This window comes from Podarcis cretensis, assembly GCF_951804945.1.
Source record: "Podarcis cretensis genome assembly, chromosome: 8".
Classification (NCBI taxonomy): domain Eukaryota; kingdom Metazoa; phylum Chordata; class Lepidosauria; order Squamata; family Lacertidae; genus Podarcis; species Podarcis cretensis.
In genome coordinates, this window is record NC_137177.1 from 30,953,596 (window position 1) to 30,980,620 (window position 27,025).

A 27,025-nucleotide genomic window follows, 5' to 3' on the forward strand; every position below is an offset into this window, starting at 1 on the left:
TAGATTTAAAAAGCACTGGTTTATTTTGAAAATCTGCTTGCACAGCCTCACATCTTTCATCATCTGTACACATCCATTTGTAACACTATACTTTCTCTCCGCCCCCCCCCCCCCCGGCAGAATAGATTTACAATTCAGAATGACTCCTCTGAGATCATGCAGGTACAAAGTTTGAGGATGTTTAGATGCAGGTAAGATGCTGTTGTAAGAAGTCTTCATTGCAGCACTTTCTAAATATAGCCATAAATACGTTGTTTATTTCCATTCACCTTTCAAATTTCAAATCCATCCTCAAAAATTAAATGTAACTGTTAAAAAAACCCCTCCCCTCCCCCTTCTATTTTTCATGTTGAAAGCTTTAAATAAAGGTATAGAGAACTGAGAAGGATGCACAATGGACATGCCTCAGTTTTCTTCCTCAACACAGTTTCACATGTTCTGTTTAAAAAGGAGGGGCAGCAATTGAACATGAGAATGAGGTGTGGGGAACAGAAAAAGGAACCAAAATTGCCTTTAAAAAAGTTAAAACCTTGATTTTAAAATGCCCTAGAACTTTCAGATATATATAATGTTAGGGAGCCCTCAACAACTAGCGAAACACAGGTGGGGAAGATATTCAGCCTCCATAATCATTTTTTTAAAGCATGAAAACAAAGGCCTCAAATACCCGGCCCAGAACTCTTCTTGGGAGTGCAATGCAGATTGTGCAAGTTGAAGATAAGACCAATGCAGAGAAGTGCAGGTTTGACTGGTACTCAAGCTGCAGCTGCATCCAACAGGTAGAACATACCCTTTCACCTGCTCTCTTATTTGTGCACCCAGGGATGCAGGCCAAGTGACATTCCAGACATCTCATTATCAAAAGGGTTCCACTCTAGAGAGAGTTGCATCAGTTCCTTGACTTGAGAAGTCTGTGCAGCCGCTGGACCAAGACCAAGCACCATCGGTGCTCTCCACCCACGTCTCTTATCGCTCCAAGTACTGAAATATACTCCGGGTTTCTTGAGCTGAAGTGCCATCGAGCCGTAGCCGTTTGGGAGAAGGTGTTGCAATGGCGACAGGAGCTCTCTTCTTGACCTAGAAGGTGACAGGAACCATGAGACCACAAAATCTCTTGAGCACGAGAATTTTTTAATTAACTTAATTGGCTCAGATATACGTTGACCCTGCAAAAAGAACACTGCACTCTGTGAGAAGGAGGGTCCCTGCTTTTGTCCCCTGGACATTCTTATTTGCCACAGGCAACTGAGCGAGTGGCTGTTTTCAAGTCTGAATTATATAATAACTCAGCAGTATTTTGATTATGGACCATAGGATGGCAGCTAACTTTTGCTGCTAAGAGGGCCATGTACCATTCCTGTCCTGGGCAACTTGGCTGGGTCAGGGCCCAAGCAGACAACACACACACACACATACACAGTCTCTTTGTCACATTTAAGAAGGGCAAGGTAGCTGCTAACAGCCAGGAAACCACTCAAGATAGCAAAATGTAAGAATTGCCTTGCTCGATCAGATCAAAAGGTAATCTAGCAGAGCAATGATCTGCCAGATATAATGGGAAGATTACAATCAAGGTTCCTGCCCCTTTGCCCCCCATATCAGTCAGTTATCATTAAGCTTCTGTCACACATACCCCAAAACACAGACACATTTCCCACTCTTGGCTGTAAACACCCGACTTCTTAAATCTTTCTTCATAAGGATAATGCTGTCCGTTTCTGTTCCTTCTCCAGCTTCGTCCTATCATTTGCACTCCTGAACATAAACTACTCTTCCTTACCTTCAAGCAGTGCTAATGAGTCCCTACTAAAGCACTCTTCAAGGAGGCTGACAAACTTAGGAAGGAATGAAATATTGTTGTGGGAAGGAGGGGTTCTGAACTCCTAGGGAGCCTCTAAGGATGGATTAACTATCCTGCCCTAAAGCAGAGGTTGTGAATCTCAAACAGGGTTGTCATTGGCATGCTAAAGAGCACAAAGATACATAAAGGGCAGCTTTTTGGCCACTCTAGCCCAGGTTCATCAAACCTGACTGGCAGCAACTCTAGCCCTAATATATAAGATCATTCAATGCAAGTATTGGATTACTGATTGTGCAAAGTAATACTTACGAAGGTATGTGCTCATCTATAGCTCAAGAATCCATTCCCAGGACGTTCCATTGGATGCCCTGTAAACAGGATTCTAGGAGACTGGGAGGCAGCCAAGACCACCCCAATGCCTGCTGCAGTTGGACTTTCTCCTGTCCCACCCCCAGCACCAGTTTAACACCAGCTGCCCCATAGGAAGGATATTGTTGTTTTGCCTGTTGTTTAATGTTTTTTGTAAGCTACTTTGGAAGGATCGTATTCTGGAAGGTGGGGCATAATGAATGAATGCCACATAATGCTGTTCTGCCTACAATATGAATGAGAAAGCTGTGCTTTGGATGAAGAAGAAGAAGAAGAAGAAGAAGAAGAAGAAGAAGAAGAAGAAGAAGAAGAAGAAGAGTAGTTTGGATTTGATATCCCACCTTTCACTCCCCTTCAGGAGTCTCAAAGCGGCTAACATTCTCCTTTCCCTTCCTCCCCCACAACAAACACTCTGTGAGGTGAGCGGGGCTGAGAGACTTCAAAGAAGTGTGACTGGCCCAAGGTCACCCAGCAGCTGCATGTGGAGGAGCGGAGACGTGAACCCGGTTCCGCAGATTACGAGACTACCACTCTTAACCACTACACCACACTGGCTCTCCATATCATATCATGATCATGTTTCAAATTCCTTGCCAGCCAAGACTGCAAATTCTCCCTCAGACCATTCCTACTGAGGCATACCCAGTTCAAGGAACAAAAAAATTAAAAGCAGACTAAGTAAATGATTCCGTTCAATTTAAATCAAGAGATATCTACCTGGGGCTTGGACTTCTCCTTCGTCTCCTCGCTCTTGACTGGGGAGAGTGTCTGGAAGACGAAATTTCTTGAGTTCCTGGGAGCGTTTGGGTTGAGGTCTGACATGGCTGCCAGTTTCTGCAGGACTGCTTTGGGCCTGTTCAGCAGTGATCCATTCTTCAGCTGCAAAAAGAAGGAGGGGTGGATCCAGAGGCATAACATTCAAGTAACATGATCTGAGTAGTACACTGAACACAATTTAAGCCTTCAGAAGAACTGCTAGTCAAGATGTTCTTTCTCACAGGAAAAATAAATCAGGACTAGCAATCCACTTGATCTCCATTGCTTAGTTTACTAAAATAAAATAATACAAGCAGACCTGCACTGTTCAAAGAGAAGCGGTGACTCATTATACAATTTGGTACTCCTATCTCAAAAATGAGGCCCACCTTCAATTTCAAAGAAAGCTGTCTAGACACAATATGAGAAATGATGAAGGGAAGAAATAATCTATTCTCAAAAGAAATAATCTATTCTCAAAACTACTAAAGTACTGACCTGTGGATCACTGGCAGACCGGAAAGTTTCAAATGGATTTCTGGGTAGTGATTTAGTTTCCTGTACAGCTATTGAGGGAGTTGCTAGAAAAGCAAAAGACAGATAAAGTTTTGAAACTTTGCAAGAGAAAGACTAAGAACTGTAGCGTACTATAATACATATCTGCCACTTCCCCTCCCAATGCCACTTGCTCTGTACAAAGGCAGCAAGGAACAAGCCACTTGGAAGTATGGCCACGGCTGGGACCATTCAAAGAACCTGAAAATCAACCCTGTGGTGGTAAACACCAATGTAAAGTTGGCCTTCTCAGTCATGGTGTTTTGACTTATGGAAAGCCCTTTCCAGAAAATGAAAGAAAGGAGGCATCTGGCATTACCATCAATCCAAGGCCCAGGTTAAACCTACTCTTCGAAGCAAGAGTTTTGATGGCTAACACTGCTCTACCGTGACTGCAGTTTTTTTTTTTTGGGGGGGGGGGTTTGCATCATATTAGCTGCTGCCTCTCTTTCATTGTTTTTAAGACTGATCTGGCATTTCAGAAGTTTTATTTTTGTGAACTGTTTTATAGCTTACCAATATTTAAAATGATATCAAAGTCTCACTAGAGTGCAAAAGTATTTTTTCAATCAACCTGCAGCCTTGGTGTGGAATTTTGGTGCTGAATTTTGGTGCCCACCCATCCCCATTCTGCTAATGTTCTGCTAGCATTCATAGCTCTTTGGAAAGAAACAGGTGTACCTTTCTTTTGTAGGGACTTCACAGTGACTTTTTTGGCCAGTTTCATGAACTGGCTGTTTTCATCGATATCCTCCTCTTCCCCTTTCTCCGACTGTAAATAAGCAGAATTTTCATTAGACCACATCATTATAGGCATGGAACAAAAAGTAACTGAAAAAAGATGCAGTTTCTTTAATAAATGACACTTTTACTAGTCATGTGCTTTTGCTTAAAAAAAAAAGGCCACTTTGGGAGGAGCCCAACAAAACAGTTCCACTAGTGCAAACATTTCTGAAACGGCATAGTGGAACTTCCCCTCCCTGTTTGCACCCCCTAAATCTGTTGTGGGTTTCCCTCAACCTTCCCAAGTAGAGTTGGGGGCATATGGGGAGAGGAGAGGGAGGGGAAGTTCTGCTTGTGCTGGCAGAATTATTTAGCTGTATACCACTCTTTGAACTTAAGAGGCCAGTTCCAACCATTATGTGGCAGCATACTTGCAGCTGTCATTGAGTGTACCCTCTTCAGGGAATTGCAGCCAATCTTACCTCTCTGACAAGGGATGCCAATTTTTGTGCCTTTTAGAGGTATACTTAAAACAAGTTACCGTATGTATGTTTTTTAAAAAACATACATATGTGAAATAATCCATAAAAGAATTTATTACTGAAATTTTGCTTTACTTGCAAGATACTGGCACAGTTCTTAATTCACAATCCATTAACAGACATTAAAAGGTGTTTTAAAACCTTTTCACCATCAAGTTTACAAACTCCCACAGACATCTTCATCCATATTGCCTGCTATTTTATAAAGAAGACTACAACTGATACTGGCCCAGTGGAAGATGCTATCTTCAGTATTATTATTTTCTTACATTAGAATGTGTGCATCACCAAGAATACTAAATATCTATGGCTTGTAACCAAGAACCAATGGGGGGGGGACATTTCAGGTCTCATCTCAGTCTGTCATAAAAGCAGGCTAAATGAAATGGTCCAGGAAGAAGCCTATCCACAAAGGTAAGCTACCTGTTCCCGAAGCCACTGCTCCCGCTCAAAGCGCTCCTTCCTCCACTTCGCCTCTGTCTCATCCAGATGGTCTTCGTTTTCATCATCGTTCTCTGCATCATTGTGGAACATATCCTCCTGAAAAGCATTGTCTGAAAATGGAGACAGAAAGGGAATTGGTTCTGGCCACTGCTGCCTGAAATGCTCTACTTAAAAGTAAAAGTGTTAAATGCAGAAAAAGCATTGTGGGTCTGGTGGGGGAGAAAGAGATGAGATTTGGACTGGGATTTGAACAGTTGTGGTAGGATTAGGGGAAAGCGAGAGACCCTCCTGCTGGAGTTTGGGTTTACCAATGTAGCCTGCAGAACAGACAGCATATTTGCATAAAAAAGTATCAAAGCAGCTTACAATTTTAATACAATAAAAGCCACACAAAAATGTAAAACAGATCAGCAGCTATTACATATTTTAGAGACTGAAAGATGGTGGGGAGTAAAGGTCTGTTTCTCTCCTTCTCTAGGACCATTTGTGACCCACTAAGCTGAACACAGACAACAAGCCATGTAGGGTCTCAATAAGCCTTCTTGTTTTTTCCCCCCTGCCTGCGACCACAAACAGGGCCTATCAACTTGTATCAGGCTTGGCTCATTCATCTTTATGGGTCACCAGTTGTGCAGGCTTGCTCTAGAATAAGACAGCATTATACCTATGTTCTTCCACCTGAACTTCCTCATTCGCCCCGGGCCATCGCTGTGCAAATCTCCATCAGCAAGGTATCTCTCTTGATACAAGCGCAGCTGTCGTTTGTCATCATCCAGCATCACCTTCCTAAAAAGTATCCATGTGCAAGGGAGGAAAACTGAAATTAGTCTTCATTCAAAAACAAGGCTGTGCTTTCAGAAAAGCACAACCACAAACAGTATTTTAAGCTGATGTATCTGTGGCTACTGACATGTGTATTTTGTTGACTTGATCCTGGAGTTCTGCATCTGTAGGGAGGACCTCATCAAGGACTTCATCTTCATAAACATCAAGTTCCTCACCGTCATATTCATCCTCACTCCCCATCTCACTTCCCGACAGCTCAGCCTCCTCTTCCATGAAGTCCTGCAATTTGCTGAAATGTTTTGAGGGGATGGAAAGAAAGCCAGTAATCCAAGTTGAGTCTAAAAAGATTTAAGGAGCTGCTGCACATCGTGACAAGCTTCATCTTTCCCAGAACTGCCAACATTAGCTGGCAGAGTCTCAAATCCAGCCCTCCAAGACTCTGTTCTCAGCCCTTCAAGGAAAAAACATTTATACCTTGCAAGGCAGGAGTTGAACTGAGACTTCCATACATACACAGGATGTGCTTAATTCACCAAAGCACAATGTGTGAGTACAACACTTAAAGATACTGTGAAATATTGCAAATCCCATGTTAGGAGATACCCTAACATGCAATAGAAATTTTCAACATCATGCCAGTCTTTAAGGCTACAGAAGTTGTAAGCCTACATTTTTAAAAACTAGTTATGCATTATTATTAGCAGTAACAGTATTACTATTATTACTTTATTAATATATGCCAAATCTATGCTTCTAAAAAATGCAACAAAATAGAAACAATTCAGTGCCAATCAAAATGAGGAAGCAAGACAAGAAATCCGAGGCTCTTCTCTTTTCCTTTCTTCATGTAAAACCTTTGCCTTCAGCCATGGTTTTTATTTCAGAAACACTTGTTGCCATTTATTTAATACAGAATTTAGTGTATTAATATTTTGAAATAAGAACAGATGCCAAGGGTAAGCCGTATCAAGTTGGGAGAGAGCTTGTTCCTTCCTGCTGCTGCCTTCTTGTGGTGCCTTCACAAGAGTGTGTCACTGAGCTTATCTCAGCAGCATCCAGAAAAATAGGTTAGCCCTCTGAGTACCCTCCCCTTGCCTGCTTCATCGTCAGCCCGCCATTTCCTTAAATGGAACTGGGCTGTCAAACCCTGCAGTTGTTCAAGCAGCGGCTGATTCCCAGCGGTTGATTCAAGCAGCAGTTGTCTCCTTGCACCACACTGCCTTCACCAACCATTCAGATTTGCCTTAACCATTCCCCATATCTCAGTCTTGGTCCAATTTGCATCGAGCCATGGTCTGAGTCCGGGGTGGCTAAGTCTTTGTGGCCTGAGGGCAACCCAGTCAGATAGGTGGGATTTAAGTAATCTCTTCTTCGTCGTCGTCGTCGTCTTCGTCTCCTTCTTCACTGTTGGCTGACACTTGAAGGTTCCATGCCAGCCATTGGTGTGATTTCTCTCACACACAAACAGAGAGAGAGAGCTCCCCTGCCTGCAGATCAACTGAGGAGGTGATTATCCCCCTCAAAGTGCATAAAGTTTAGCAAATTTGCCAAGAAAGCCCCTGGAAAGATTTTTCTGCCAGCATCTTTCAAGCCTGTCCCTTTTTATTTTGTTTTAGTTAGCTTCATATACTGCATTGATCCTGTTTATTGCAAAACTATAAAGGCTAGATGGATTTACTTACAATTTCTTCTTCATTCCTTCCCTTCGTCTCAACACTTCCTCTTCATCATCATCTTCTACTTCATCTTCACTCTCTTCTTCTTCTTCTGTTTCTCCTTCCTTTTCCTCCTCCTGCTCATCGTCCTCCTCCTCTTTGTTCTTTTCATCCTATCAATTCAGGAAATGAATTCAGAATTTCCTTTAGTATCTTATCACCTCCTTTACTACCTTCTATATTTCAGCTTGTTCTTTTATTTAAACAACACAGTTAGAAGGGCGGTGTCTACATGATGATTGTTTAGGAGCATAGAAAACCCACAGAATGAGCTACTGGGTACAGCCTCCAGCTTCATTTAAAAAGCAACAGAAATGGGAATGGAAGTGCACAGTCTGTTGAAATCTCAGGAGCCTGAGGGGTGACTGAACAAGATACTGAGGGTTTAGGCTTGAGGCTTCAGTGCTCTGCAAAGGTACTCCCCATGACCGCTAAAGGCAGAATCAGTTACACGAAGAAAGGAAAAATATGCAAATTTGCTTAGTACGCACATTCAGGCTGCAGAATGGAGTTTCTCTTCAAATCCATTTACTCTGGGGCATACCCAGCCCTGCCCATTAGCTTCTGGTGGACTAGTTGAGTAGAACATTGGCTTTGGGGAGGGAGTGGAAATAGTTAAGGTTTTGTGTGGAATGCATGCCTGGTGTTTAATTCTGGAATAACCACAATAGCTTGCAGTACTCACTTCACTATCAAAGGCATGGTCATCTGTTAAGAGACAGAAGTCTCCAAATTCTTCTTCCTCATCTTCTTCCACTTCTCTACAAGAAAGGATTTTTAAACGGGAAGAAAAATACTTGTTTAGCAACTGGAATCTAGCAAAGTGGGAATGTGCAAGTGGGAACAAAGGAGTCCAATATACATTTGGAGGGCCACAGACATCTCGCCCCTGCTGTACAACCTGTCACACCTAGTTAGCCATGAAAGAACATGGTGAACAAAACAAAAAGCATTAGGACTTATCTATCCTCAGTCTCCAAGATGTCACTGTACTTAGCACTGCCATTGACTAGCAGCGGCTAATTTTCTGGAGTTTAGTTTGGTGTAGAAAGGTAAACAATAAGGAGAGGTAGCACCACTTCTTGGAGACTAGGCCAGTGAAAAATTCTGCTTAACTGAGAAGTTTTCTCCTCCCAGTCCTACCGATTATCTCAATACAATGGATGTTTTCATGCTCCCTCTACTGAAGGAGAGGAAAACCTTTGGAGAACTGAGTTGCACATCTCCAAGGCTTACCTCTCAGTTGAAAAAGAGCCAGAACAAAGAGCTACTGCCTCAGCCATTGGATCATCAGTGCTGTTCTCTTTTTCCAGTTTAGGGTTTGCTGAGGAGGATCGAATGGGAGAATCTGAGAAAGAAACCAGAATTGAGATGTCACTGGAACAGGGTCCAACAGGCAGAACCCAACTGGTCCCAGATAAAGTGTTCTTGTATCCCCAGCCCTTAAACTTATTAAAAAGCTGGTGCTGCTAAAGAAACAGCAATTCCTCTACCTAATATTGGGAGCTTTTATTTCTCTATATATTATAATGTAAGAACGTCATCACACAGCTCCCATTGGAGGGTTTGCATAAAGTCAGGGAAGGGGAGCAGAAGAGAAGGCTGGTTGCACAGCAGTAGCGACTATGACATGGAGGTAAGAAGAGAGGAACAACAAAAGGGGAAAATGTGGCTGTTTCAAACAATAGCAAAAGTCTGAGTAAAGTGAAAGGTGGGTATCACTTAGAGGAAAACTGCAGTTTTAAGCAATAGCAGGGGTTTAAGTAAAAGAGGGATGGAGCGATACTGAGACTGAGAAAGTGACAATTGTCAACAATGGCAGAGGTTGGACTCAGCCATTGATACCCAAGATGTGATTGTAATCTGTTTAACTACTTCTATTTTTAAATTTTGAATTGGGACCTGCTGGTGAAGGGCAGGTAATAAATCTAATGTCAAAAAAAAGTAATGATGATAATAGACCAAGCAGGGGAGACATATGTTTAAAACTAATGTTTGGGTACAGCAAGAAGAGAATTTGGAAAGGCTCTGTTGTGCTAGCTTCTGTGTTGCGCCCATCTCTGCTATTTCTCCTCGTTAAAACTATTTGGTTTCAAATAAGAAAAAAAAATCCTCAGTGTCTTTCCATCTTTCCTTTACTCAAACTCTACTGTTGTTTAAAACTGCAGTTTTCACATTTGTCCCTCCACCTCCACTTTACTGAAACTTCTGCCAGGTTGAGGAACTTCTTTCCTGGGATGGGACTTCTTGCTCCCTTAACAGTGGCCTTCAGTCACAACAAGAGCTTTTCGGGCAAGCAGTCAGACTACTAAGCTGTTGCATTTTATATAGGTTTCCTTAATCAGATTGTTATATATGCTGTTCTTACCTCCTTGTTTATTGTTATCCTACATGTGTCTACTATGCTGCAAGCAACCTTCAGCAGTGTATAAATTGAAAATCAAGAGTAAAAATAATTTTTAACGGAATAAAATTGCCATTAAAAAAAAATCCATAGACAAAACCGTTAAATTTACTTGCCAAAACTAAGTACCTACTAGCCTCTTTCCCTTTGGTTTGATCATCATATTCTGGGTGTAGAATTTAGCAAAAGCCTACTGAAGGTGGTATGTGCAACCCTAGCTCTTGCTATGAGGAGCAAGATCCACAACTTACTCTGAGAAGCAAACTTTCCAGAGCAAAGGCTGAGCAGCTCTTCCATGTTCTGCTTCTTGCCATGGTAAGTGTTGGGAGGACACTTGTTCTGAGAGGCAAACTGGCCAGAGCACAGATCCAACAGCTCATCCATGTTTGCATCCATGGCGTTCTCGTCCATGCTAGCCAACGGTAGGCGATCCTTGGATGACTGGTATTTGTTCCGGTGATGGCCAACATTCAAAAACCTTAAAGCAAAATTAACGGCCGTCTTTGAAAAAGTCCACAGTCATCAGAGAAAGCTCAAGTGGTTTGGCAAGAATAATAATAATAATATCTTTATTGTCATTGCCCCCTCTCAGGGACAACGACAAGAAAGGTCTCCAACATGGACCTTTTGGGATGCTTCTTCTGTAGCTACACTCACACAGTGTGAGTGTAACTGTGTAACTGTTTCAGCATTTTCTTTTAGGACTTACCTACCTTAGACAACTTTTATTTACTTGCTTTGTGTATACAGTGTCATCAGTGTGAAAGAATTTTACAGTTTCTCAAGGAATGTTCAATCTAAACTTTGACACAAAGAAAGCACAGGAACAGGGGTGGGGAAGTGTGGTTGTGGTTTTTATTTTCCCAAGGTTTTTAAATGCTTGTGCATTCTTGTTATGCTTCTTGGTATAATCCTGTCGGCTGCCTTTATATTGTGGCACTTCAACATATTTGTTTTAATTTGTTTAACAGTAGCTTTAACTTTGTGTAAGCTGCCTTGGGAACCTCTTGAAGGGTGGGGTATAAATCAAAATACAGTGGTACCTCAGGTTAAGTACTTAATTCATTCCGGAGGTCCGTTCTTAACCTAAAACTGTTCTTAACCTGAAGCACCACTTTAGCTAATGGGGCCTCCCGTTGCTGCTGTGCCGCCGGAGCACAATTTCTGTTCTCATCCTGAAGCAAAGTTCTTAACCTGAGATACTATTTCTAGGCTAGCGGAGTCTGTAACCTGAAGCGTATGTAACCCGAGGTACCACTGTAAAAATAACTTGAAAATGATTTCACTCTGCTCCAGACTGTGAGCAAAGTTTTTTACACCTTGGGTTAAGATTTGGTAGGGCTGTGGGCCCTGTATGAAAATTGTTTTCAGGCTAGATTCATTCCACAAGCTGCCAATAGTCAAAAAGATCAAGACACACACACACCTTCCCAATAGGCCTGTGAACTAAATAACTCTGAAATATGGCCTGCTGGTTCAAGATTTGTCACAGAGCCAGCAACCTGACTTCATTGCTAAGTCACTGAGGATACTGTGTCTTGGACTGAAAAGTGGAAGCTTAGCCTTTTCTACCATCAAACTTCCTTCCTCTCGTGGGTTTCAGGATTCAAGCCTATTATCTACTACTAGTAGATACTGAGTACACAGGCAACAGCAAACCAGCAGCTTCCATTTCTGAGACTGAGAAAGCATTCTCTGAAGAGTGGGTGCATTTCATCCCTCTGTTTATTTGTTCTAACCATTCACAATCCTATGCATGCTTACCTTGAAGCAAGTCCCACTGTGTTCGATGCAGCTTTACTTCCTAGTAAGTGTGTTTAGGATTGCAACCTTATTCTACCTATTTTGAAAGCATTACTTGCACAAGAGAGCCAACTCTCCAAATTACATACCCATCCGCATCAAGCAACTGACTCTGAGTGTCGTCTTCTAGGGAGAACTGGAACTGGAACCTCCCAGCTGTTGGAACTGGGCTTTTCTCTTCAGGAGTAGCATTGTAGAGATCTTGGGAATCCTCTATGGGTAGGGAAGGCTCAGATGCCTTCCCTGAACTCTAAAGCAGAGGAGAAGCAGAACACAGATTCATGAATTAAAAGGCAGACTGTACCCAAAATTCAAAATAGGAAAATGAAAAATTCAAACTAGAAAAATTAAAAGTACAGGCCAGAACTCTTCAGCTAACAAACTGAAGCAATACAAAATTGGAATCAGTTATAATGTTTGCATACAGAAATTAATCAATTTGCAAAAACTTTGAATTTCTGGACATAGGAAGCAAAGAAAGAAAGGTTTCCCTAAGGCTGCAGAATTAAAGGAAATACATTCTGGTCTCTGCTACTAGCCAGGGGAACAAGAGCATTGGGAGGCTCGTCCTCAGATTCTCATGTCTGATTTTATGTACCGTAGATTCCAGCACATAAGGTGACTTTTGAACCCCGGAAAATCTTCTCCAAAGATGGGGGTCACCTTATACACAGGGTATGGGTGGCGCGGAGCAGAACCCGCCCCCCCACTGCTGCTGCGGAGGCTCAGCTCCATGCCAGGCGGCTTTCTCCCAGCGCAGAGCTGAGCCCGCCCCCCATTGCTGCCCAGCGTATTGGGCAACTGGGCTTATAAGACGAACCCCCAAATTGCAGCTGCCAATTTGGGGGGTCGTCTAATACACTCAGTCACCTAATACGCCGGAATCTACAGTATATGGTTGTTTTGTATCTTGCCCTGGGATCTGCTGTACTATGACTACAGAAGATTTAAAAACAACAGCGCCTGTCTGCAAGCTCACCATTTAAGAAACATGATACAAAAAGGAAAATCGAGTGGAGAGGGATGACGGGGGAAAGCAAATTCAGGCACCAGCTCTTAAAGTTACATATTTGCTCTTCGAGTGACCAGCTACTGTTAGTTAAAGATTCAAAAAAAGATCAAAATCTGACCTTAGAAGCAGAACTGATGAAGCTTGTTTTGAAAAATCCGGGAGAAGGAGAGCGGACAACTCCAACGGCAGACAGAAAGTTGCCCCCACGTGCCAGTTGCTTATTACAAGGTTGATAGGAGGGAATCATAGAACCAATCAACTCAAAGCTGCTGTTGTGACTGTTTTCCTTTGCCAAGTTTGGCAGTAAAAATGAATCTTCATCTTCTAAGAGAAGGAAAAGAAAAGTGAAAAAACCCTACTAATTTTTACTGGAATTAAAACAACCTGAGCTGGTTATTAGAGTGAACTAAGCCACATCCCTCTCCATGGAATTTGGGGGAGGGCTGAGGTTCTGCTCAGACCCCAACTATGGGAACTGGTTTATCACTGAGTGCCAAGTGAAATTCATTCACTGCGTCTTCCCCACATAAAGCTCTGCTAGAGCACAAGTGTGAATCAATCCCACGAAATATCCTGTTTCCAGTAATGTCTCACAGAAAGAGGAAATCACCAATTCATTGAAACAGAAGTCACCAACAAAACGAAACATTTGCAATAACGTAGGGAAACAGCTGAACATTTTCAGAAGTAAAAACATGGAATGAGAACAGCTCAAGCTACATAAAACAGCCCACATCAAAACTAAGATCTTCTGCTCAACCCAACTCCCTACAACCTAGTTAGGTATAACTCATCCAGCGACTATATCCCATACACCTCTCTCCTAGTTTCACCTCTTACATACACAGCTCTCCACACACCGCTTCATTTCTAGCATCTGAAGATTTGAGCCTCTAAGCAGTCAAAGACTTACAACTTCACATTTTCCTTGCAGCAAATCCAGTGGGGTTCTGATCCACACTTTAGCAGATCGTAAGCCAAGATAGGTTTGCAGCAAGGCATGCAGCAGATCACATCTATCCCAGAGGTGGCTGTTTGATAGACCTTCCCAAAATTTAACCAGCCTATGTATCTGTGTATTAAACTTACCTTGTACAGTGGTGCTCCGCAAGACGAAGGCCTCGCAAGACGGAAAACCCGCTAGACGAAAGGGTTTTCCGTTTTGGAGGTGCTTCGCAAAACGAATTTCCTATGGGTTTGCTTCGCAAGACGAAAATGTCTTGCGAGTTCCTGCGGGGTTTTTTTTCCTTCCCCCCCCTTTTTCTAAGCCGCTAAGCCGCTTATCAGCTGATCCGCTAAGCCGCTAAACAGCTGATCCGCTAAGCCGCTAAGCCGCTAAACAGCAGATCCGCTAAGCCGCTTATCAGCTGATCCGCTAAGCCGCTTATCAGCTGATCCGCTAAGCCGCTTATCAGCTGATCCGCTAAGCCGCTTATCAGCTGATCCGCTAAGCCCCTAAGCCACTAATAGCGCTAATCTGCTAAGCCGCTAATGGGCTTGCTTCGCAAGACGAAAAAACCCGCAAGACGAAGAGACTCGCAGAACGGATTCTTTTCGTCTTGCGAGGCACCACTGTAACTAAAAGAAATATATTGCTAATTGTTGAAGTATATCTATGTTTTGGCAAAATGCTTGCCCACCATTCAATCATGAAGAGAAGCAGAAAGACTTACATATAAAAGTTATTAAGACATATATTTTAGTTACAAGAGAAGCTTAGTTTGTCGTTCAAAGGCACAGTATGAAAAAACAGACAAGAGCACGCCAGCTGCAGATATGCAGGTATATTACCTGGCTTGTGTGATCTTCCCACACCTTCTTCCACCTCAGCTTTTTCACATGGAAGTGAACACCTGCAAGAAACAGTAACAGCCCAAATGAAGGATAATCATATTTTTAAAAGGTAGTAAGGACCACTCCATAAATCAGGGACAGCCAATGTGGTGCCCTCCAGTTGCTGATGGACACACTGGGTGATTGGCTATGCTGGCTCAGATTGGATTCCAAGAACATTTGGAATTTACCATGTTGGCTAGCCCTGTAATAAAACTAAAGCTTACCCTGTTTTTGAAGAGTTATCCTTGAACAGCAGCAAGGTTGACTCTGTTGAGGAAAGCTTTGGAACAGCAGTGCAGTGCACAAAGTTAGCTGCTTGTTCCTCATCAACCGATTCTTTGTCAGTTTCTTTGTCGCTATCTGCAGGGCCTTGCTCTTCCAGCTCCTCATTATCTTCCTCTGCCTCACCAAGGAGATACTCCACCGTCTAGTGGAATATACACACACACATATACCAAATTCCAAAGTGAGTGAACTTTTGCTTACGGGTATGCTTAAACACAGACAGTTGTTGGCTTCAAGTGCATACACTTTTACGGCGAACAGTGAAAACTCTTATGAAACCTACAGTTACAAAACAGGGCTTTAAAAAAAGGATTAGGCCAGTTGCTAGGAGACAATAGAAGAACGTTGCCTTCCTGACTTGCTTCTGCGAAACCCACAAGCATCTGGCTTGGCACTATGGGAAACAAGATGCTGAACTAGATAGACTGTTGATCTAATCCAGCAAAATTCTCATGTTATCTAGACTTCTTTAGTCACTTCTTTCTGTATATGCGATAACCATTTCTAACCCTTATAGTTACAGACAACACCTTAAAAAGATGGAGCCAAAAGCTCAGACTAAGAAAAGAGGTACAATGGGGGCCACCAGCAGCAAGGATAAAGAAGTGGTTGCTGGTCACAGTTCCCATTCCCTACTGCCTGCCCCATCCCTCTTTTGGGATAACTGATCCAGAAGGCCAACACTTAATTTCTAGAGCTGGTCTATCTCAAACTACTATTCTCCGGTTCAGAAGCCCTTCCTCCTAACATATTGCAAGAGTTATCTCAGCAGTGAAGAATATGTACTTCCTTAAATTCTTTCTTCTTCTTTTCCCAAGTCTAATCCCTAGCATTTAAAAACAGGTGCCAGGACAGATTCCAAGAACACGTTGAGCCCAGACAGATGCCCTCTTTTGCAGCTGGACATCATGGGTGGCATAAACTCTGCAATAGAGGAATCTGCTGCCACTTGACATTCACAATGATCAGAGGCTGCTCCCTTAGTTTTTTATCTGGCCCATTTTTATTGCTGTATTTTACAGATTCCAATTATATTAATAATGTACCCCACTTTGATAATTCAGATTGTAACTTGCTTTTTCAAGTCTTCTAAATAAATACTAAATTTTTGCAGAACTCCAAAACTTAGATGCAACAGTTGTTGCCTTTTGTTTAATTTATTCTGCCTATAGTAAAATTGCAGAATTGGTCTTGCTAGGGGGGGCAGATATGTATATTTAAAGCAAACTAAAGTACCGGCTCATCACAATTCTGCCTGGCTTTGCAGTGCTTCATTTCCTTGCAACAGAGCTTCTAAGATACTCTGCTAGTTGATACTCTGTACAGCAATGTCATTATTGGTCTCGTTTCCTACTTTCTCATATTCAGAGCCCCACTGTGTGGCTTTTGAGAGGTATGGAACAAGGCAAAGTAAGTGGTGGCCCTTCAGGGTTCTGTGACTACCTGCCTGAATTTCTGTACTTCCTCGGGGGAAATTGCTTCATGATTAAATCATAAGAAATTTCTGGCTGCAAAATTGCCAGCAGTAAGGTGGATAAGATAAAAGCCTGGATTTCAATGCCTAGCTGTGTGGGGAGCTGAAGCCACATTTACTTAATTAGAATTTTTATTTCAGATCAATTTGGCAAGAGGCCAATATTAAACATGGCGCAAATTCCTGAGTCTCATAGTTCCTGGACAGTTTTATGAGAAGTCAGCAATACATTAGAACTTGCTGAAGTAGGCCAAAATAAAATAAAATGTAAAGGAAAATAAAGGAAAGACCTCTTGATTGCCTTCCTCCTCCTCTTCCTCAGATTCATCTGTCATCTCCTCCTCTTCCTCCTCCTCTTCCACCATATCCTCATTATCCAATTTATACAATGCTTGCCGCTTCTGGCGTTCCTCCATCCTGCGGAGCTTCATGACCTCCTGCAGTTGAGCCTTAAGCATTTGTAGCTTTTCACCTGGTAAGCATAAATACGCTAAGATGCACATTTTAACAGACACACAGAAATGTCATTGTCCCAGGCAAACATTTTAATGATGCCACCAACAATTAATTTTAAATGCAATGGAAGTTTATTTGAAATTGGGGGTGTTCAGGAACTCATGTGCTGACTAAGAGAACCAGCAATTCCAGCTAGGAGAGAAGGAAAGCTTCAGGCTTCTGAGATCTTATTTGCTTTAAGCTAAAAAGGACAATTGGTCCTACCTGAAGCATAGATTTTATAGGCGACGAGGGGTTAACTGGGGATACTGTATCATCAAGAGGACAGAGCTACTCATCATGTGGGACTAGGGCTGTCATTCAATTGACTAAAACTTGGATTATGGAAATGTGAGTCAATTAAACCTGTATGAGCAACAAAGATTATTTTAAATTCAGATGAATGCCATTTTGTGTCTTTTTCTAAATGACGCATGCTTGTGTTGCAGTAGGCATCATCTTAGTCGGTTCCCTTTTTTGAAGATGCTACTTGCCATCAGCAGCTTTGAGAATCTGCATTTTTTTAAAAAATGTAAGAAACTAAAAACCTGCTTTCCAATCAAGGGGCACCTTTTTAGTGTATCAAAAATGTTACTGACAAAGTAATCTACATTGGTTGAGCCACCATTGCAGCTCTATTTATGACAAGCACCCGAGAACTGGTGGAAGCATCCCCACCCAATAAACCTTGCCCTGTGCTCTCTCAAAGCGTACCTGGTTTTGCATGGGTTGCACCCTCCACAGTCTCTGCAGCCAACGTCACTGCCACCACATCTGCTTTCAGCTCCTCCTTGCCCTCATGAGTGGTCTCTTTCCGAATGATATTCAGGCCCACCGTTCGTTCTGCTTTTGGCTTGGTTGTGTAAAGTGCATGCTTCACAAAACGTTCCTTCAAAGCATCTAGTTCTGTTTTTTAGGGGGCGAGGGTTAGAAAAGAAAACATACTATAATTACTTATTTGTGAAAAACTTTGTAGTTTTCATTTTTTTAAAGCCTATCAATCTTACTTCAGCTGGATCTAAAGTTACCTAAAATCAATCAAGTTGAAAAATAAGAGTCTTCCTGTTAAGAATTTAACACCATGCCAACATCTGTTGGGGTTTCTGAAATTTTGGTTGAAAGTGGGAGAAAATAGTTCTCTCGTGAACATGGCACAATTCTGGGGTTAAACCTATGGGCAAAAGTCAAATCTTCTGTCTTTTCATAATATTTTTTTAGTTTTTCTTGCACTAACAATTGAATAAAAGATGTCAAAAGTCTTCTTAACTCTTGTTGGGTTTGAGACAATAAAATAGTGTCATCCCTCAAACAGCACCTCAGCTGTCAAGAATTAAGGGACACTTTTTAGGACACCTTTGGAAATTAGGAACTACATCCAGGTAACTGTGATGGCAAGCATTTGAAGAAGCCTTAAGGAGAAGGGCTGTAGCTCAGTGGTAGAGCATCTGCTTTGCATGCAGGTTACAGGTTCAACCCCCCAGCATCTCAAGGTAGGGCTGAGAATGTTTCAGATGAACACTGAAAGGCAATGTAGGTTTTACTGAACTAGATGGACCAATGGTCTTACTTGATATAAGGCAGGTTCTTGTGTTCCTAATGGAAGAGTGCCGATTTATGGGTTTTACTGCTATGTGTCACAATTATTAATATTGGGGGGCAGGCAGGCTTGTGAAAAAGTGTCCTTGCTTAAATATGAGCGAGAGACTTAACTAAACCATGCTAAGTGAATATCTAACGGAGGCTTAAAACAACCTGATTTAAGCAAAGCATGTCACAATTCTAGACACATTACACAGAAATAAATGATTTCAATATCCAAAGTGGCAGATAGCACCTGACCATTGAACTCAAACGTTTTAGGAGAAGAATGAAAAATCTATTTTTTTACCTTCCCCTCCCCAACAATGCAAACTTCCCTAGCAATTCCCTTTTCAATCTTTTGTCATATAAGCAGTAGCAAGCGAATAAGAATCACAACATAACAAGATACTAGATGCTGGTACCACACCTCTGTTAGATTCCGGCTCATCAAGATTAATATACGAATCATCCCCGGAACACAGCCTAGGCTTGATTGTCAGGTCTACTCCCAGCTCCCGAAGCCGATCCAGCTTAGACTTCTTTGTTTTTTCAGCAGGAGCTAACAACACTGCTTCCTGTGGCTGCACAATGTCTTTGGGCTTTCCACCCAGTTCTGAAGATTGCTCCTCCACTTGCTCAAGTAAGTTTTCTTCCACTTCATTCTCTACTGATTTGATGCATTCTGCAGGGATTTGATCAGGCTTTTCTTGCTTTCCAGAACTCAGCTCCTCCTTAAGGCACTCAATTTTTAAATCACTGTCCTGTTCATTTCCCTCAAAACAATGTTTTGCCAAATTTCCCACTTCCCCAGTAGAAGTTTCATCTGTGCTGGCAGAAGCAGGGTTCAAGGGGGCCGAAGATTGCAGATCAAGCTCTGCTGCCAATACTCTCCCTGCTGGTTGGTTAAATTGTCCTCTCCAACTCTCACTGCAATCGATACCTGGGTTCTTTGGAACAGCACTTTCTTCATCCAGACTGGGCTGATATTTAGTTGATCTGTTGGGGGGGGAGGAAAATACAAGTTAGATCACTACCAATCTTAAACTTGTTCATTTCAGGAAATGAAGAAATCAGGCTAAGGGCAGAATGCAGTATTTTGCCTATTTATCCTTGAATAAAGGGAGGGGGGAGAGAATTATTGAAGAATGATTACAGTTTTCTGCCAACAGCTAGACACAGTAATGTGCACAGTGCCTTCTCATGTGGGGCAGGAGAGTTAAATTGTGCAACATGTTCAACTGATGTTCATTTTGTTTTAGCCCATTTTGAGTCAATTCAATATAATCATAATGAAAAGAAACAATCTCCCAATTTTTGAAAAGGAAGCGACTCATCACTGCCCAATCTCAGACTAGCAGGCTGTCATAGCATCTCACTTTTTGGAAAGGAGCTGGACCTGCTGGTATTAAGAGAAGTCGGGATAGGCAAGTGTACATAGGATCCATTTCCCCATCTCTTCATTGCAAGGCAAATGTATTTTTTATCTTGTGAACTGGCCTGAGATCTTCAGATGAAGGGGGTACAGTGGTGCCTCGCAAGACGAAATTAATCCGTTCCGTGAGGCTCTTCGTATAGTGGTTTTTTCGTCTTGCGAAGCAAGCCCACTGACAGGGGGAAAAACCCCCGCAGGAACTCGCAAGACATTTTCGTCTTGCGAAGCAAGCCCATAGGGAAATTCGTTTTGCGAAGCGCCTCCAAAACGGAAAACCCTTTCGTCTAGCGGGTTTTCCGTCTTGCGAGGTGTTCGTCTTGCGGGGCACCACTGTATATCAATTTAAGCCTCTCCTTTTTATTCCACGCAATAATCTCTACCTGTTTCCACAGGATTACAAAATAGATACTGTACAAGGGTTGGTTGGAGGCATTCACTCATTGCAGCATATGAAATGAATTAGCTCTCTCTAACTTGGAGTAAATAATAGTTTTGCACATAAAAACACCCTCAGTTAGATCTCAGAGTATAAATGGCACACTTTTAGTAAGAGATGTCAGTTGCATACTCAGTGCTAAAAATAAAATTAGAATTTAGCCCCAAGAATTGCAAAAAATAAATCCTGTATAAATTATGTAAACTTTGGAATTACACAAGTTTGTTTATTTTGCACAATATATTTGGATTTTGCTAGTCAATGGGAAAAGCTTGAACTGGGCAGCATGTTGTAACCCTGAACTTGACCTCTGGAAAATCTTAATCACCCTTCTGGCTTCTGAAAACTGAGCAGGCATATTTTCAGAGCTATGCAGCCTTGAAACTTTTTTATTTTAATGAAACCCAGAGTTTCTAAGAAGATTAATTCTGTTAAAATCCTGGGAAATCTTTTTAATCCCTAAAACATTTTATATCTACTGTTTTTTTTTTAATTTTTACTATTGCTACGATAATTGCTTTTGTTTCTAATGTTTTTGATCTGTTTTATATTTGTTTTATGATTCTTTTGTAAGCTATCTTGAAAAACTAGATTAATGAAATTATGATTTTAAAAAGATGAATTCTGCATCCAGTCCTATTCTATAACAACACTACTGCAACACCTACAGATGCCTGTATCATGAAAAGGAACAAGTTAGCAGCAAGCTTGACTTACTTTAGCAAAGCCATAGCACTTCCCTGGAAGGCAGGACGAGGTTTGCGCTTGAAGAATTCATGGACACTTTTGGCTTCTGGTAGGTGATATGGGAGAGGGATGCTGGCTTCTACCAGAAAAGAAACAAAGGGATTAAACTGGTCTGTGTGGATACAATGAAGGAAAGTTTTGAATAGTATGGCCTTGGTTTAACTTTTAATGATAAAAACACAAAAATCTTAAAAGGAACATATGAAGCTGTTTTATATGAAGTCAGACCATTGCTCTAGCAAGCACAGTAAGGTAAAGGTAAAGGGACCCCTGACAGTTAGGTCCAGTCGTGACCGACTCTGGGGTTGCGGTGCTCATCTCACTTTATTGGTTGAGGGAGCCGGCGTACAACTTCCAGGTCATGTGGCCAGTATGACTAAGCTGCTTCTGGCGAACCAGAGAAGCGCACGGAAACGCCGTTACCTTCCCGCCGGAGCAGTACCTATTTATCTACTTGAACTTTGATGTACTTTCAAACTGCTAGGTTGGCAGGAGCAGGGACCGAGCAACGGGAGCTCACCCCGTCGCGGGGATTCGAACCGCCGACCTTCTGAACGGCAAGCCCTAGGCTCAGTGGTTTAACCCACAGCGCCACCAGCATCCCAGCAAGCACAGTACTGCCTAGCAAATGAATCTCCAAGGTCTGTGGCAAAGATAGGTCCACGTTCTGCTGACAGTTCCTTTAAGGTGTTTTTAAAGTGGGCGATACCAGAGTTTAATAGAACCTGGAACCTTCTACATGCATACAGAATCTTGCAAAATGTTTTGAAATCTTACCTCTGACAAGCCGCTGAGTCTCGCTGTGCAGTTGTTTGATGGCTTCCTTACCCAGCTTGGCTGCCTTCCGCTCCTTAACAAAAATGAAAAGACAGCTTTGAGCAAACATGTGGCTTAGACACAATTAAAAGTTAGGCATACTCAGGATGGAAGATGAGGTGCTGTTAAGTACCATACAAAAAAGTGAGATAGAAACAAAACTAAAAGTGAATAGGTGTGGGTGTCATTTTTAGGTTCCTTCAATAAACGTTCCTCATATTCATCCATCTTGTTTGTCGTGTTCACTCTCAGAACCAGTATTGATGGGAGAGGCAATAAAATTTAACATGCCAAAAGAAACTTTTATACAGAGTACTGCTTAAAGAAATACCAAATATTTATCCAAATATTTTTTTCTGGGGCTTCTGTGGTGTTTGCTGCAGATCCCCACCAATTTCTGTCTAGCACACTGGGACACTGTGCTTTGAAGGTGCTCCAGTGCAGTATTTTTGGAATCTTCCTATAACAGTCTCCACTTGAATTCCACAAATGTGGCACCACTTTAAAGGCTCTGCCTCTGGTCACCACCCAACTAGAATTTGGGATCATCCAGTAAAACTGATTGGCAATAAGTTCAGGTAAACAAAAACAAATACTTTGTATGGTTTCCTTGGATGGTTTAGCATTACTCACCTTCCGTTTTTTCACTTTCTCTTTTCCTGCAGCTTTTATCAACTCTAGAGACTCTCCATCTTGAAGGAGGGGATCCTCTTCCTCTAAGCCATTCTCAAAGAGGTCTTTATCAGCCAGCAGACACCCACTGTCATTGAAAGAAGACCTCTCACTATCCTCCTGGCCCAAGAAAGGTAGAATATAGGAAACAGTTAGCAGTTGCTACCTCCCCCTTTTCTATATAAATAGAAAGGAAATCAATGTTTTCAACTGCATATTATAAGTTCACAGTAAAGCCAACCACAGCCGACCACCCTCCACTCATGTGGAAGTTACATTTCGGGGCCCCACACACATAGGAGAAAATCATGTAAGTGGGGCGCACCTGTTTTTTACTGCTCTCCAGCTCTCTCTTCAATCCAAACCAAAACCAAATATCTAGAGTTGAAGCTCTGGAGCCTGCTGGAGGTAGCTTTGGAAAGTGGCTGCTACTGCTACTGCAGGGAGACTAAGCAACCTAAACAAAGCCCTGCTGAGCCGCTCTTCAGGGCTTCCTCCACCCTCACTGACATCATCTTTAGGATCCAGAGATGGTTTCCTTATCAGCCATGAAGACACTCTCTTCTGTCATTTCCTGGTATGATTCCATTTTATTTTATTTATTTATTTCCCGGTACCACATGTATACGTGATCACGCTTGAGTCAATTGCACGTAAAAGTGGGGAGACGCCTGTAGTGCAAGGCCCCATGCTATACCATGAACCACAGTAGAAGTGGGGCATCTCTGGCCCTCCAGATACTATTGGAATACAACTCTCATCATTCCTGACAACCAGTCACACTGGCTGAGGCTGATAGAAGCAGAAAGTCTGTAGCATCACATGCTTCCCATCCTATTTGCATTCAAACCCTGACCCAGTTTAGACAAACAACTTAACATGCAATCAAACTGTCCCTGGCCTGTACTGCTTCACACTGAGCAAAGGATTACCGTATTTTTCGCCCTATAGGACGCACTTTTTCCCCTCCAAAAATGAAGGGGAAATCTGGGTGCGTCCTATGGGGTGAATGCAGGCTTTTGCTGAAGCTTGGAGAGCGAGAGGTGTCGGTGCGCACCGACCCCTCTCACTCTCCAGGCTTCAGGAAGACATCCGCAGCCTTGGCAGCCCTGCGGGAGTTCCCCGCAGGGCTCCCCATTCTGCGGATAGCAGCCTGCCGCCCGGCGGGCAGGGCGCCCTGAAGCAGAGCGCCCCGCGCGCCGGACAGACATCCGCAGCATAGGGAGCCCTGCAGGAGTTCCCCGCAGGGCTCCCCACGCTGCGGATAGCAGCCTGCCGCCTGAGGCAGACATCGGCCAGCCCCACAAGCTCGGGGGACAGCAGGGAGGCGCAGCGCCGTTCCTCGACCTGGTTCGGTTTCCCCGACCTGCTTTTGGGGGGGAAATAAAGGGAAATTTTTTTTCCTTTATTTCCCCCCAAAAAAACTAGGTGCGTCCTATGGGACGGAGCATCCCATGGGACGAAAAATACGGTATATGTTGTGGGCAAGCATTCAATCAATGTTTATACATGGAAAATCAGCACGTCAAAAGAAGCCTACATTAGATTACTCCTACCCATCACATTTTCTATATAAAAGTGGTGGTGTGCGTGAGATAAGATTTTTTTAGAATAGAGGGGAACATTCAATTATGCAATGGCCATCTGTCCTCTAAAGTGACACAAGAACAAGAACAGTTGCATGGTGAGCTACTTATCTAGACTGTGCCTTATTCTCTCCTGTTACAGCAGCAAGTTGGACTACCATACCATAATGCTATAGCTGACATTTCAGTTTAACAGTGCAGCTGGTGAGACACTTATGTACATGCCAGTTAATGCAAAATGAGGCATGAATCACAAAATGTAAATACATCACTTGGCATTAGACTGGACTTTACCTTGGGTGCACACAATGATTCCATCAAAGCCCAATCCCTTAAAATGTTCTTCTCATTCCCATCATACCTTCCCTTCTTCTGCCTCTCCTTTCTTTATGAGATCTCTAATAGCTTTCAATTTTTTCTCTTTCTCCTTCCTCCTTTTCCTTGGGGCACCCTTTTCTTTTTCAATAATTTCCTTCATACAATGACTTCTGTGGTTCTTGTGTTTTTTCCCAGAGTTCTCCAACTTATGTTCAGGCAAGCCAAGCTCTGGATACATTCCAAGGTTCTTATTATTGAACAAGTTGTTCACTTCATCATCATCACTGTCTTGCAGAGCCTGGCAGATTAGGTTGGATTTCTTCTCCTTAGCAGCAAATGTATCATCATTTTCCTTCATGATTTCCATATCCCCAGTTGCAGCCTCCGATTTCTCAGGAGCCAGGTCTTCTCTTTCACTGTCACTGTCTGGGAGGATCTTCTTACATTTGACTCTCTTACTCACATATATCTCTTCATCAGAATCTGTCAAAAATAAAATTTTCACATATTTATGGCACACATATTTTAAACACACACATATTTTAAAAGCAGCTAAACTTATTTCTTACCCTCTTCTCCTCACTTGAAATATTGCAGATTCAGTTGCATACTGCAGTCAAAGATAAGCAACACTAAATTCAATTAATTTAATTGAACTTTATTGTACAATTAAGCTCCTGTAGGCTCTATTTCCCCCCTGCTCTGGTAACAATCCACAAACCACTACAGCTCATAGGAGTGTAAGGACCAGGTGTGTGCACGTAATTATTTCCTTTTTAAATTGGCTTCAGCTGTTCAGGTCTACTGTTTTCCACTTTGGAATATACTAAAAATCAGTTTCAGGAAAGCAGTCCTGCTATCAAAATGGCTTTCAAAACTTTGTGGGAGAGAGGGGTAGGCCTGGAGGTGTCAGATATGCATGGAGGGGCTCCTATGAAAAATGGATTAACTGTGTGCATGATGTTGGGTAAATTATATATGTGTCACATTTACGGTATATATGTTAGAGATATTTACTGTTGTATAGGACATATCTTTGAAATAATGCAATGACCTCTGTAATGCCCTTTTGTTTTTAAAGACAGTAAATTACTGACCTTCATCATCAACAGATGCAACTCCTTTGTTTATCTGTGCTGGAGAGGTCATTTCACAGCTTCCCTGTCCGCTGTCTGAATCACTGTCAGACGCTTCCTGAGATTTCAGATCCTTGACATCCAACTGAATCTGTAAGCCACAAACATTTATAAGTATGACAATAGAGACAAACACATGTAAATGTTTTGATAATGGAATTTTAAAATAGAAGCCAACTCCAGCACCATTCACCTCCCAACTGCAAAGAAAACGACATTGGGCCCTTAGGAGTTCTTCAGGGTTCCATTGTCTAATGTCTGCATGGCAAGACTGCCCAGAGAGTGAGTCTGGCATGATTAACACAACAGTGACATGCTTCGGATTTAAAAATCAGAACCAGAAACTGCTGCATGGTACATTTATCAAACTCAGCATGATTAACAGACTATATAGTAGAAGTTCCCACGGATGCAAGTTGCACAGTAGTGTAAGGATCAAAGTTATACAAGGCAGGCATGGGAGAGAGCTCAATGGGTGACCGTGGGCCAGTCACTACCTCTCAGCCTAACCTACCTCACAGGGTTGTTGAGGGGAATTAAACGAGGAGGTGGTAGGACCATGAAATGGATTAAAATGTGGGATATGAAGGCAATGAATGAATAACAAAACAAAACAAACTAAAAGCACACATGCACAAGTCTGAAACGGTAACAGTGCATTCCCCCTCCGAGGACCGTACAGTATTTCAAAGAAACTGGGGGGCCCCAGGACACCCTGGTTAGCCGCAATGTATGCTGGGAGTTGTAGTTCTTGCTCCCTTCGGTGGTTCCCGCGGGGCCGCAGCCAGCCGCCAAGGCAAGTGTCCTACGTTCTCCCCTCGCACCGCCAGCCGCTCACTGGAGGCAGTTTCCAGGCGTGAGCCAAACCTACACTGGACTCACCTCAGTCGCCGCCGCCATGACGCCCGACGCCGACGAGCGAAAAGCGCCAAAGCCTCCCTCGCGCCTCCGAATTCGAGTCTTCCCGCTCTTGCTAAGAGTTTGCCCCCCGCTCCTCAGACCTTAGCCAATCGCAACTTGCCTCCGCCCATACGCCAGTTGTCATCCTGGCACGAACCAATTGAGAGGCAGGATTTCCTCCGCGGCACCGCCCCCACGTAGCCTGCGTTAACCCCTCTCGACGCAGAAGGAACATAGAGATAAAATACAGCAGAATAGCCAAATTCTGAAAACAAGGCACTTTCCTGTCCCTTTTGGTCTGGTTTTTTCTTTCTTTCTTTCTTTCCTGCGGGGTTTTCTCTCCAGCCCACAAGAAATAAAAGAGCGCGCGTGGGGTGGTGGGGGTGGAATATCCATATTGC

At 42.7% G+C, this 27,025-nt stretch overlaps 1 protein-coding gene and 1 long non-coding RNA gene across 2 annotated transcripts; one reads left to right on the top strand and one right to left on the bottom strand.

Annotated features, from left to right (window-relative positions):
* CLSPN (claspin) lies at positions 1 to 26,749 on the bottom strand. Its single transcript, XM_079987696.1, has 24 exons — positions 26,607 to 26,749; positions 25,686 to 25,815; positions 24,632 to 25,071; positions 22,646 to 22,804; positions 21,974 to 22,046; positions 21,167 to 21,275; positions 19,009 to 19,577; positions 17,715 to 17,906; positions 16,796 to 16,977; positions 14,971 to 15,173; positions 14,702 to 14,763; positions 13,029 to 13,234; positions 11,988 to 12,148; positions 10,347 to 10,573; positions 8,928 to 9,039; positions 8,355 to 8,452; positions 7,659 to 7,788; positions 6,101 to 6,265; positions 5,855 to 5,976; positions 5,170 to 5,300; positions 4,163 to 4,253; positions 3,425 to 3,507; positions 2,888 to 3,049; positions 1 to 1,077 (listed from the first exon to the last, which is right to left on the bottom strand). The coding sequence occupies exons 1-24, from the start codon at positions 26,622 to 26,624 to the stop codon at positions 967 to 969; spliced, it is 3,936 nt and encodes a 1,311-aa protein (XP_079843822.1). The 5' UTR covers positions 26,625 to 26,749; the 3' UTR covers positions 1 to 966.
* On the top strand, positions 19,134 to 22,633 carry LOC307222499. Its single transcript, XR_013841778.1, has 3 exons — positions 19,134 to 19,221; positions 21,120 to 21,245; positions 22,396 to 22,633. It is a non-coding gene; the product is annotated as an uncharacterized lncRNA (long non-coding RNA).
* Positions 26,750 to 27,025: the final 276 nt, after the last annotated feature.

What these genes read in the sequence shown, in the direction of transcription:
- CLSPN (XM_079987696.1), bottom strand. An exon ending in AGGAGGAAGGCAATCAAGAG is followed by an intron (nt 15,174 to 16,795) that starts GTCTTTCCTTTA and finishes ATATTCCACTAG; the next exon opens with ACGGTGGAGTATCTCCTTGG. An exon ending in GGTCTGCCAGTGATCCACAG is followed by an intron (nt 3,050 to 3,424) that starts GTCAGTACTTTA and finishes TTCTTTTTGCAG; the next exon opens with CTGAAGAATGGATCACTGCT.